General features: G+C 54.7%; 1 protein-coding gene across 8 annotated transcripts in view; it reads right to left on the reverse strand.

The window, feature by feature from the left end:
- TNS1 (tensin 1) overlaps positions 1-12,803 on the reverse strand; it is a 197,459-nt gene that overhangs the window by 98,087 nt on the left and 86,569 nt on the right. For 7 of the 8 annotated variants that reach the window (XR_005020559.1, XM_036857373.1, XM_036857376.1 and 4 more), the window contains 2 exons: positions 3,364-3,405; positions 2,530-2,580 (listed from right to left, as the gene is read on the reverse strand). Coding sequence is in view for 2 of the 8 variants with exons in the window: in XM_036857373.1 (XP_036713268.1) it covers positions 2,530-2,580; positions 3,364-3,405 (93 nt within the window). In the remaining 6 variants the exon portion in view is untranslated. Of the gene's footprint in view, positions 1-1,460; positions 1,594-2,529; positions 2,581-3,363; positions 3,406-12,803 lie in introns of those variants that run through there. The other variant, XM_036857378.1, reaches the window with a different exon arrangement.

The following is a 12,803-nucleotide window of genomic DNA, read 5'->3' on the forward strand; positions in this document are numbered from 1 at the left end:
TGGGAGGAGGGTCTGGAAGCAACACCAGGGGCCATGTCAGGCAGGCAGAGATTGGTGACCAATCTACGTCAGGGGCCCTTCCCCACCCCTATGACTCCTCTGGGGGCTGTGGCCACCCCCTCCCCTCCGCACCAGCCCCTCCAACCACACCCCTTCCTCTCTCCTTCCTGCCCACCCGCCTGGATTTTTCCAAAACAAAGTGCGACACAGCACATCATCCACAAACTCTGCAACACACCAACCCCGCTGGAGGAAAACAGCCATTCCTGCCCTGTGAGTCCTGGGCTGCGGGCCAGAGACAGGAAAACAGCTCAACAAACAGGCACATTATCCCAGCAGCAGGCCCGGAGCAGCGACCGTGCCGCTTCAGAAACGGGTCTCCTCACCCAAGGCAGACTGCAGGAGAACCCAGTGGCTGGGGAGGGGACCCTGTGGTCACTCAACCTGGGACAGGCGTCTGGGATCCTCAAAAATTAGGTTTTCTCTCTTCCTTTGCAGTACTCGTGCCATTCTGGAATCTGCTCACTTGCTTAGCCTTTCATGGACTCCTTTAACTAAACTAACTAGACCAAAACTCATCTTGTCCCTTCTCCCATACCCAGGCAAGACACCACCCTTACCCACCCCGGCACACACAGACACACACACTTTCATCCCAGATCAACAGAACTTTCTCCTAAAAAACCTCTCATTCCAACTAAGCAGCAACCTCTTTCTTCTCCAGGACCAAGGTCATACACACCCTTGCATCAAAAAGTTCTCCATGATGTCTAACTTCACTCTCTCTTGCTGCAGTCTTACCTTGTAGGATCTGTCTGGCCCAGGCTGGAGTAGTGGGGAGCAACTGCTCTAGGACTAGGCTTATAAAAGAGTGTCCAGACCATTGGCTAAAAGGCTTGGTTCACACACCATCGCCCTGTCCCCTGGCCAAGGGTTGGGAGTCCTGGAAACACCAGATCCAGGCAGCAGTCCCAGGATGGGATGGAGAAGACATTCATTGAGTCAGTGAGCCCCTCCAAGCCTCTGTTTCCTCATCTATAAAATGGGGCCACAGCATCTGCCATAGCGGGATGTCACGGGGATCAAAAAATACCCAGCCAATGGGGACTTCCCTGGTGGTCCAGTGGTTAAGACTCCATGCTGCCACTTCAGGGGGCATGGGTTTGATCCCTAGTGGAGGAACTAAGATCCCACATGCTGCACAGCACGGCCACACACACACACAAAAAATATATACCCAGCCCAGTTCCTGGTCCTTAGCCAAAATAACAGTAATAAGAATGGTTAACATTTATTGAGCACATAGTATACGCTTCGTGTGCATTAAGCTAGTTAATCTTTAGTAGCAGGCACACAAAAAAATTACTTTCTCCCCTGTACCCCAGCCCCAGAAACATCACAAACTCGGACAAGGGTCCATCCCAGCATGTGTACTCCACACCCATAGGACCCGTGCATACCTTGAACAGAGCCTTGCCCATTAATTTGAGAGGCATGTTTCTGCTCTTCCTGGCGGGGCCCTGTGCGGCCCGGGGGACACCTCCACCTTGCCGGGCTGACCTTGCGGGGCTGGCCCAGGGCAATGTGACAGAGGTGGTGGGCTCACCACAGAAGTGTGCTGCCTGCAGAAGCCCAGCACCTCCCTCCGAGGCCCTCCCCGCCATGGGTCAGGCAGCTGTCAGATGATAGGGCCTCATGCCATCAACAGCTCCCCCGTGCCAACCGCCAAAACCACTCCCTGTTCCTCTGCAGATCAGGGCAGGCAAGGATGGAGAGGCCAGCAGAGGGGCAAATTGTCAGAGAAGGGCAGGGAAAAAAGAGAAAGGTCCAACGTTGCCGGGCATCTGCCCCTGGGGTGGTGTGAGGACAAGCCCAGGCACGAGTTCGGCTCAAAGGAAGGTCCCAGGAGAGCCCCTCTTTCCTTCCCTGGGGTCCTTCCACTTAAGGAATTTGCCCATCGCCCTCCACCAAAACCACAGGGCAGGAGGAGCCCGTGAGACCAACCAGCCCATCTTCCAGCTCCCTCCCGAATCAATGGCATTTAGCCCATTTTCAAAGGCTTCTCCCTCCGAAGAAGCAGAACCTGCGATTCCCCAGGGGCTGATGACCCTCCAAGGGCCCAGGAGTCCCTCTTCATCTCTGCCCCTAGTCCCTCTTGCTGCAGTGTTGCCCATTCCCCTGGCCGTTGCCCTGGTGACTGCTCACCACCCAGCGAGGCCTCGCACAGCAGCCTCTGCTCCCCTCCCTCCCCACCCTGCAGCACTAAGGTCTGCCTCAGTGACGGGCAAACCAACTCTGGATCCAGCTGGGCTGGAGGCTGAAGCCAAGACTAAGGCCCAGTGTCTAAGTCGTGGGGCCTGCTCACCCTCCCAGCCCCTCTCCCCACTCCAGAATTGAGCTGAGCAATTCTACAGAGGAGGCTGCGAGGGACGCCCACCAAACAAGCAGATGTTAGGCATTGTCCGCCTCCCCCGTCCCCCGCGTCCCAGGGACTCGCCGCATCTTCCTCCTTCCCTTCCGAATACTTACATCTTCCTCAAGGCTTTTCCGTGTGTTTCCACCCCGGAAGGCTCCTTCTCCCTGGAGACAAAGAAAAGGCAATCAGAGAGGGGAGTTGAGGAAAGTCATCGAAAGGTATCAGGTCTTTCATCTGCTGGGTGTGGCAGTGGTGGGGGTGAGGGCTTGGCAGAAGGGCCTGGGAGGGGGCTTGGTTGTTTGTGTAGCATTTCTTTGTCCACTAACGGCCCCTCAAAGCCAACCATACCCTCTCATTTGTGTCTCTCCTGGGGGAGATATTATTATTCCCATTTCTGCAGATGAGAAAACTGACGCACAGACAGGCTCAGGACTTGCTACAGTCTCACAAATAGAACCTTGGAGGAGTTGGGAGGCAAACCCAAGTCCTCCATCTCTGAGCCCATCACTCCATGCCGGCCATTGCCAGGAGACGTCTCTCAGCTGCCAGCCTCGGTTTCCCCACCACATGACCCACCCACTTCCTTTCCTTCCTCCTCCACGTAGCCTTGAGGAAATCGTCTGTCTCTCTGCTAAGTCAGAAAGACGTGTTTGGAAAGATCTGCCTGGCTTTCTCACATTCTACATATCTAACAAAGAAGCCCACATTTAACCACGGGCCTCTCCCTCCCCGTCTGCCTAGCTCCCCAGCAATCCATTGCCGAATACACAAGGGGATGGTCCGATATCCAGCTTTCAATGCCACCCATGTCTCCATCCTTCCCCCAAGTTCCCCAAATCTACTCCAGAAGGGTGTTCTCAAACACATCTGTTCACTTTCCCCCCGATCTTGCTTATGCTTTCCCGGCCTCCCCAGGCGCTCACCCCGCCCTACCTGCTGCCACTCACCGTGTCCACTACATTCTTTGGAGCAGTTTCAGTGTTGACGGGCTGTGGGCAGAGGGAGAAAACAGCATGAGGCCTCAGGGCAAACATCCCCAGGTTGGCTCTCTCCCCGGGGCTGGTGGCCGTGATGGGCAGAAGGCCTCCTGAGATAGCACCGATGGTGCCAACCCAAGACTCAGACATAATGTGCTGACCCCAAGCTTGGGGGGGCAGAGTCTGGAAAATGAAAGACAATCCTATTGGTCCTAGAACCATCCAGCTTGACAAACCTCACTAAGGCCCCTAACTCCGACAGTCACCGACCCCTCAAAAAGGAACAAGGAGCGAGTAAGTGACTCTTGTTCCTACTTGCCAGGCATGTGTGCCTACACCAGCCGCTTCATTTATTCACAAGAACCCAGTGAGGTAAGTACTATTACTACCTTTGAGCCCCACTTTACAAATAAAGAGAAATTAGATGAGTGGACCAAAGCCATTGACTACTAAGGGGGACAAAAGGGTTGGAACCCCATCTTGGGTCTCTACACTTCATGCTGTGTGAAACCACAGCAGCCCCGGATACCAGGCCTGCCAGAGTCTTCATGCTTCAGTGGGCTTTCAAGGGCCATCCCCACCTTTGGCCCTGCGCCCTTGCAGACCTCAATTTCCTTGCCCCAAAACTCTCTTCCACCCAGACCCCTTGCTATTCCCACATCCGGGCTTTTGTTTGCGGAGCAGCTTCTCCTCTTTTCTTACTAGCTCTCCTCCTCCATGAAGCCCTCCCTGAACACCCCAGCAAAGGGGTCTCTCTCTCCCACCTCAGAACTCCAGTAAGCCTTACTGTCTGAGCTACTTATCTGGTCCTCAGCATGTGAATAATCTCATTGTGGGAATATGTCTAATTCCCCAACTCTTGTTTTATTTTTATTTGTGATTCTTATCCCACCTGCCTCCGAAACAGATTCAAAGCAGCATTTTTACCAACTGAGTTGCCTTAGCCCTCGGGCCGGAGACTGTGCTGTATCTGTAGCGAGCCGTCAATAAACACCTGTGGACTGATCCTGTCCCTCATCCTGGTGCCATCCTTCCCTTGCGCAGACCAACTTCCTACTAAAGGCATCCTGAAACGTGGGCTCCTCGGACTCCCCCATAATGAGAGAGAAACTTCCCATTCCAGGGCCACCTCATGACCACAGTCTCCAGGGCTCCATTTCCAACTCAGTGATGTGGTTAGAGGGGCCCTTGAATCACACAGATGGACATGGACATGAATGTCAAGGTCATGGAAACAAGCCTGTGCTGAGATGACTATAGACCAGGTTTAGACAGTGGGTCTCTGAATAGGAAACACCTGCCCCAACCCCATCCCGGGACCTGAGGGTGAGCTGCTCATGTCTGAAGACACGGGAGTGGACAGAATGACCTCTGAAATGTTCTGGCATCTGGGAGGAGAACTGGGCCAAGATAGGGATGGAGGAAGGAAGTGAGCTGAGCTGAAGGCAGCAGTGCTCTTTCTAAAAACGCCCAGGCTTCCCCCTACTGCCCGGGAGACAAGAGACCGAGGCCAAAACTTCTTTCCAGGTGGAGGAAACCCCCTGTGTAGTTCAGGGTCAAGGCAGCTTGGGAGGGTTGAGAGAAGACGGAGTCCAGGAACGGAGCAGGAGCTGGGGAGTCGTATCAGCCCCACCTGGAGTCTGAGGATGGCTCTGCAAGGGGAGTCAAGATGCCACATTCTGTCCCCACCCAGCCCAGCCTTAATCCTCACCTAGCCAGCCCCCAGAACCCCATTCCTGAGCCATAGGCCACCGGGCAGGAGGCAAATGAGCCCACAGGAAATCCCCCAGGATCCCTTCCCCAGACTGAGCTCTAGGAGCTGCCTGACAATCAGGACCAGGGTCTCCCCTCAGCCTCCAACCACCACCCGGCCCCATCCCGGGGAGTCCTCGGCAGCAGTGCCAGCCTGCCCCAGCCCTCTGAGCCTCCACCCATCTCTTCTGGTCCAGGGCTCTGTAATGCTCACGTGGAGACCATGGGCTGGGCAGAACAGGCCAACTGCCCCCACTCTGAGCTGCTCTGGCTTCCTGTGGGGAGGAGAAGGCCTGGAGGGCAGATCACAGGGACCTTCTGCGTGCAGAGTCTACACAACAGGACTGACTCTGAACCCAGACCTCCCAGTTCCAAAGCCCTCACTCTTCACAGTCTATATACTCAGCCTCCCTGACTGGGGGGTGGGGGGGGGTGGTCAGAAAGTTCAGAACTGGGGTGGGATGGAGCAACCGGAGACAGAGTACCTGCCCCAGGCCCATTACAGGCCCTGAAGAGCCCCTCGTCCTGCTCTGGGGACAGCCTCCCAAGAGACCCCGACGGGGCAGAGCAGAGGGAGAGCCGGGGGTCTCAAACTTTAGTGTGCCTCCCAATCACCTGGAGGGCTGCTGATGGACACACGGGTGGCTGGGCCCTCCCCAGAGGGTCGGATCCAGTAGCCTAGAGAGGGACTCAAGAATGTGCATTTCTAACAGGTTTCCAGGTCTGGGGATGACACTTTGAAAACCACTGGTCTAGTCTGACAGCATTGGCAGCAGACAGCTGGGCCACGTCCTGACTCTCTCTGCTACTAGCTCTGTGACCTCAAGCAGGTCACTCTGTCCTTGCTGCTCTTCAGCAGGAAGGCATGGTCCTCTTTTGTGAGAAGCAAATGAGATGAAGCACAGAAAGCACTTAGAACGGGGCCTGGCACTTAGGAAGCTCTCAGTAAATGTGAGCTGTTATTTATCAGCTGTGACTGCACAGGTCCAAGGCCAGGCCCTCTCCCAGCCCACTCTGCCCCACCTTGCCCCACCTTGACCCTCCTGCCCCGTCCCTCCTGGGTCTGACACAGTGCACACCAGGGAGTCAACATTAGAAACCACAGGCCTCAGCAGGGCAAGAGAAACTTCTCTCCCTGCCAGCAATCATCTGAGCACCAGCCCCTCTGCTCCCACCCCTTCCCCACACCAGCTGGAGGCCAGCCACAGGGCCAGCCATCAGACGCCTGCCTTCAACGTACTGGTGGAGAGGCCTTCTGAGGAGCTAAAAATTTCCAAAAACCCCTTCCAACCCCAACACCCAGTGTTTTCCTGCAGTGTTTGCAAACACAGCCCAGCAGGCATGCTGCGCTCCCCACCCCTCCCTTCCACCCCAGTCCTCCTGGGATTGAAGTCCTGCTTCTCTGCTTTCCATTCACTGCCAGCTCTGGGGCTACTGGGAATGAAAAAGGCGAGGGAACTCATCATGGGGCGGGGTGGGGGTGGGTGTTCTCCCCTGAGGCTGCCCCTGCCCTAGGCCCTGCAGGGAAGCTTGGGTATACTAGGGAAAGCTCCCAGGCCATCAGGGCTGTGGTCTCCCGAGGCCACAGCCCCAGAGTTTCAGTGGCTGGCAGAGACCCACTAAGCCTCGGCTGTCACCCTACCGTTAGCACGGAAACATACACACACACACCATCTTTGCACACCACTCCTCAGACACCATCTCCTCCCTCCCCATTTCACAGATGGGGAAACTGAGGTACAGAGAGGTGCGGGTATGACTCGCCCAGCTTCTCACAGTGAGGTGCATGGCAGGACTCGGGTGGGCACCCAGGTTTTATAAAGCCCATCACTGAGCTCACCCACTGCCCCTCACCCCAATCCCCAGCCAGCCTGCAGGTAGGGTTAGCTCTTGGCTCTTGGTTGGCGGACTCTGCTCTTCCTTCTTCCTCAGACTCAGCTGTAGAAGGATGAAGCAGACAGAACCCCGACAAGGACGGCACCTCCCCACCTGGCCCCTCCCCCTGCCCAATCCCAAGACGAACCCAGGCTTTCCAAAGCTGAGGGTAGCCAAATCACTGCCCCACCAGGGGTCTTCCAGAATGCTTCTTGCTCCCAAGCAGGACAACTCGAACCCAGCTCAGGAGCAGGTGGCAGAGTTTAGACCTGGTGCCACCTGACGGCCAAGTCTTGCTATCTGTGGATCACTCTGCTCCGGGGCCTCAAACCCGGGAGTCTGGAGCAAGGGAAGGACTAGAGTGAGGCCCTTAGGGCAGAAAATTTAAGGAGGCATTTAGTCTCAGGATGCACAACCCTGAGAGCAATACCTTCTCCAATTTTGCACCCCAGGTGCCTCACTTGCCTTACCTCTTCCTGGCCCTGGTCTGGAGGTGCATTTTCATAACGTTACTGCAGTAACAACAATTACTCAGCAGGTACTATTGATGCCTTGGGCTTAACATTGGGCTCTTTGCTTTCACGATCATCATTCCTCATAACCAATGCTCACAAGGCAAGCATTATCCCATTTTACAGGTGAGGAAACTGAGGGCCCGAGAGATTAAATAACCTGGCCAAGGTCACACAGCCTGTAGATAAGGACAGCTGGTACTTGAATGCCGCTCCTTACATCCCCCTCATGCTCTGTCTCTTCTCCCTGGCCATAATCTTCATTCAGTTCCTCTTACTCCTAATCAACTGCCCTCCTGTTGGGAACAAGCTTTCTGCGGCTTAAAGACTAATTGTCTCAGGTCCTCAGGAGGAAAAGGCTTCTTCAATGCACTTCCAGAGGAAGAGGAGGAAATGGGCTGCAATAGGAGAGACTGGGACCAGACATCAGAGAGAACTTCCTGAATGTGAGGGGCTGTGAACCACAGTGTGGATAAGGGAAGCTGCACATCCTTTCCTCAAGTTTTTGGGGGCTTTTTTCCAAAAAAAGACATGCATGCCCTCTCCATGCGTTTACCCACCCCCAACGGTGTGGGCCTGAGGAGGGGCCGGTCTGCAGAGGCTGCGGTGGCTGGGATGACTGCCTGGAGGTTCACGCAGTAGGACATTTCGGTGGCCTGCAGGGAGGGTGAGCTGGGAAAAAATGTATCTGTGGGCTGCTGTTCTGGAGGAAGGAAAAGGCAGAGGGCCATAGCGGGTGGGGGGAGGTGCCCAAGCCCTGGACTGGGGGGAGGGGGGCCGGCGCAGAACGCGGACTCAGCCTCCAGAGGAACATTCCGTCCAGAAATTCCTCACACCCTCCCCCCTTCCACCCCTCCAGCTCTCTCCACTCTTGCCCCCTGGGAGGCCTGGAATCCGGGCAGTTTTTCAGGACAAAAAAGACCCCATGACATCACATCTACTGCCACTGGACAGACGGACTGGGAGGTCAGGGCCAGCGCTGCCTGCCTGTCAGGAAAGGAAGGGAGCTGGCAAAGGAGTGGGGGGCGGGCTAGGATGTCCTCAGCCCCAGGACCCAGAGCACGATATTCTAGGCTCACTCGTTCTCAAAATAGAACCCTAAGCAGATGAAGAGAGGGAACTGAAAGCCGAAGGGAAGGGCAGGGAAGCACCATTAATGGGGCACTTAGAGGGGGCGTGGCTGGGAGGGCACATAGCAGACCCCACAGCCAGTCGGGGGACCAGCACCTTGGTAACAACAAAAACACACAGCAGCGGCAGCAGGGAAGCACTCTGAATGAGGAAAAACTGAGTTTCCGGGGAGGTTGGCGAGCTCCACGTGAGCACAGGTCAGCCCCTCGCCCCGTGTTATTTCCCAGCATCCCCGGAAGGGAGAGCTTCAACACGGAGCGCAAGGGGCTGGAGAGAGGGCGCCGGCAGCCCAGGTCCCATGAGTGTTTGGGGGAAGTCGCTCCAGGGGCCACATCCTCTCCCAGGCGGGCAGAGGCCACCAGAGTAAAAGAACAGGCTGGGTGTGATTAAATGGAACGTGACGCCTGACTTTCCCTGCACCCCCAGGGAGGGGACTGGGCAAGCCCACCCCTGTCCTCAGGGCCCCCCACAATTCACCCCGAGGGACCCAGCACCCGACTCCAGGTTGCTGAGGCGAGGCAACTGCGGACTCCCCCGCCCCACCCCGTCCTGCTGGAATATTTCTCACACCCTCCTGCCACACTCCCCTCCCCAGGATGCTGTTCTCCTCCCTCTCAGCCGGGGGCTCTCTGTGCCTCCCCAGGCCCTTCCTCCATGCGCCTCTGACCGCCCTTGCACAAACCCTCCGCCCCATGCTGAGCACCTGCCCCAGCCTCGTGTCTGGTCTACCCAGCCCTCTTCCTGGCAGCCCCCTCTCCACCGAGCCACACCCCACCGCTGGCAGCAGACTCCCACTCTCAAAGCGTGCTTTGGGTCACTTCCCCACTCAAGGACCCACAATGGCCCTTAGTGCTTGGCTCATCAAGTTCAAGTTCCCCAACCTGGCTTCTGGATTCCTCCCTTATCTGGCCGCCTCTTCCTCGGGTAGACTCCACTGCCTTCCCCCCTCCCCTATCTGCAGACTCTGCTCCCATCTCATCACTCCCCACCACCATGCCACACTACTCTCGCCTCCATTCCCACACCCAGGCTCTTCCCACAGGCACCCCAGCCAGGCCCACCAAGGTGAGACAAGATTGCCTGGCCCCTCATCCCCCCAGCGAGGACACTGGATTTGCTCCGGCCTCCATCAGGCTTGGTCATTTGCACCAAGGCCCTACCCCTTCTCTGTTCCAGCCCTGCCACCTTCTGGAAGGCACTCTCTCCTTCCCTCCTCTCTTCCATTTGCTCAAATCTTAACCTGGACTTGGAACAGCAGGCAGACTTCCTCAACCAGTGCAGCACAGATGGACTGTAGCCCCCCCCTGGGCCCCAAAGCCACCTCCAGTCAGAACCCCCGAGGAGGGCACTAATTCATTTCCACCGTAGAGTTCTCTCTCTCTCTCCCACACCGAACAGGGTCCCTGGAGGGCAGGGCCCTTCACCCAACTGGGGCCTCTCCCAGTGGGGGTCAAAGGGGAGGTGGTAAGCACATTCATAAGTGCCTTGACCTCTGGGGACCATGTCCCTTCACAGCCCAGCTTAAGGGCGGGACCTCAGTGGGCCCTGAGGACTTCTACCTAAGCTCCCCCCCAGGGAGGGAAACTCCCATCTGCACCCTAATAGGCGTCAGTGAGTATGTGTTCCAGTGACAGCAACTCCCTAAGACAGCCCCAATGGGCCTTTCTAGGTGTTAGAAAGCTCTTCTTTACACCCAAGTCTCCCCCTCTTTATGAGACCCTCCATCTACGAGGTTCTACTTTGGAGAGCAACAGAAAGGAAGCCAGCTTGTCCTTCAGGACGTTCTCTCTCCTATTCTGCACCTGCCCGTATTCTCCCTCTCCAGACTAAGCAGTCTAGGTAGTGCACAAACTGGATTTCCAACCTCCCTCATCACTCTTGGAATCAAGACTCTCTCGGGCTCATTTCTCCTGGCATTGTTCCATTTTCCAGAATCTCCCAAAGATGTCCACCCATGGCCCCCTCAGTGCCCTCGGATGAAATGCATCAGGGCTGGGAGTTCGAATGAACTAAAGCAACTTTCGGCCACTCTCCCTGATGGAGAGCAAGATGGCAGTGCCAGGCTGCGGGGCTCCACGTGCTTCTCTGGTCCCTTCTCTTCTTCCATGAGGCAGCGTGATGCCTCCTCGCCCCAGGGGCACCTTGAGAAAGTCATTTGAAAATCTCAGGACCACCACCTCACAACCATTAGGATGGCTACTATCCAAAAAATTAAATAAATAAATAAAAGAAAGAAAGAAAGAAAAGGAGAGAAGACAAGACAAGAGAAAAGAAGAGAGTTTTGGCAAAGATGTGGAGAAATTAGAACCTTTGTGCGCTACTGGTGGGAATATAAGATGGTACGGCCGCTGTGGGAAACAGTATGGTGGTTCCTCCAAAAACATCAAAAACAGAATTATTATATAATCCAGCAATTCAATTTTTGAGTATATACCCAAAGTAACTGAAAGCAGGGACTCAAAGAGATATTTACACACCCATGCTCACAGCAGCATCATTCACAGTAACTAAAACATGGAAATAACCCAGGTGTCCATCGACAGATGAATGAATCAGTAAAATGTGGTATATACACACATTGGAATATTATTCGGCCTTAAAAAGGAAGGACAGGGCTTCCCTGGTGGCGCAGTGGTTGAGAATCTGCCTGCCAATGCAGGGGACACGGGTTCGAGCCCTGGTCTGGGAGGATCCCACATGCTGCGGAGCAACTAGGCCCGTGAGCCACAACTACTGAACCTGCACATCTGGAGCTTGTGCTCCGCAACAAGAGAGGCCGTGACAGTGAGAGGCCCGCGCACCGCGATGAAGAGTGGCCCCGGCTCACCGCAACTAGAGAAACCCCTCGCACAGAAACGAAGACCCAACACAGCCAAAAATAAATAAATAAATTAATAAAAAAAAAAAAAGGAAGGACATTCTGACACATGCTACAACATGGATGAACCTTGAGGACATTATGCTAGGCGTAATAAGACAGTCACAAACGGACAAATATTGTATGAATCCACTTACATGAGGTACTTGAGTAGTCAGATTCAGAGAGACAGAAAGTAGAATGGTGGTTGGCAGGGACTGGGGAGTTATTATTTAATGGGTGCAGAGTTTTTTGTTTTACAAGATAAAAAGCCTTCTGGAGGTGGATGGTGGTGATTGTTGTGCAATGAAATGGATGTATTTAATCCACTGACTGTGCACTCAAAAATGGTTAAGATGGTAATTTTTATGTTATGTGTATTTTACCATAATTTTTGAAATGAATTAGAGCAAAAAAAAAAATCCCAGGGCCTCAGTTTCCTCCCCTGGGAAAGAGCAGGATTTGACTAGATGGACTCCAGTCCTCTCACTCCTATGGCTCCGTGCCTACTGCATCTCCACCTGCCTTCCAGAAGCCCTGGCACTCAGCAGAAAAGAACCTTGCAGCCCCAGCATGAGAACAGTCCTGGCACAAGGCAGGCGTTCAGGAGATGATGCTGGATGGATGGCAGATAGATGGATGGCTAGACCTGCCCCTAAATCCCAGGCCTGCTGGCAAATGGAGAAGCCAGCTCATGGCTGGCACTGTTTAGAAGAAGAAACCCAGGAGAAGCCCACTTGGCAATATCAGTTATTTACATCAGCAGCAAGTACTGAGGGTATCGGGGAAAAAGCAGGCCCAGGAATCCATAACCCCAGTCCTGACCCCAGCCCTTGCCACCGCTGCATGACTATGAATCAGTCACCTGGCCTTTCTGAGCCCCACTTTGCTCTTCTCCCCAGGAAGGGCTCACACCTGTCCAGACCTTCACACAAGTCACTGTGGGCTCGGGGTGGCCCGGTGTCAGGGTAAGGGTTCTGAAAACTGCAGCTGCTGTGCAAGCCAGTCATGTTTGTCATTATTATGGTTACGAGTGTGGACCATACTGAGTCGAAATCCCAGTGCCCCCTTCAAATAGCTCTGTGGCCTTAGGCCTCAAGTGTGTTCCTCATCTGAGACATTGGGATAATCACTGCACCTCCCTCACTGCATCACTGTGAAGGATAAATGAGTTTATTTTCGTACAACTTTCACAACAAAGGTCTGCAAAGAAAGTTCCATACAAGGGTTAACTTTTCGCTATTGCTCTGATTACTATTATAGGTGAAACCAACCTGGCATTC

Source organism: Balaenoptera musculus, chromosome 7 (assembly GCF_009873245.2).
Source record: "Balaenoptera musculus isolate JJ_BM4_2016_0621 chromosome 7, mBalMus1.pri.v3, whole genome shotgun sequence".
Taxonomy (NCBI): domain Eukaryota; kingdom Metazoa; phylum Chordata; class Mammalia; order Artiodactyla; family Balaenopteridae; genus Balaenoptera; species Balaenoptera musculus.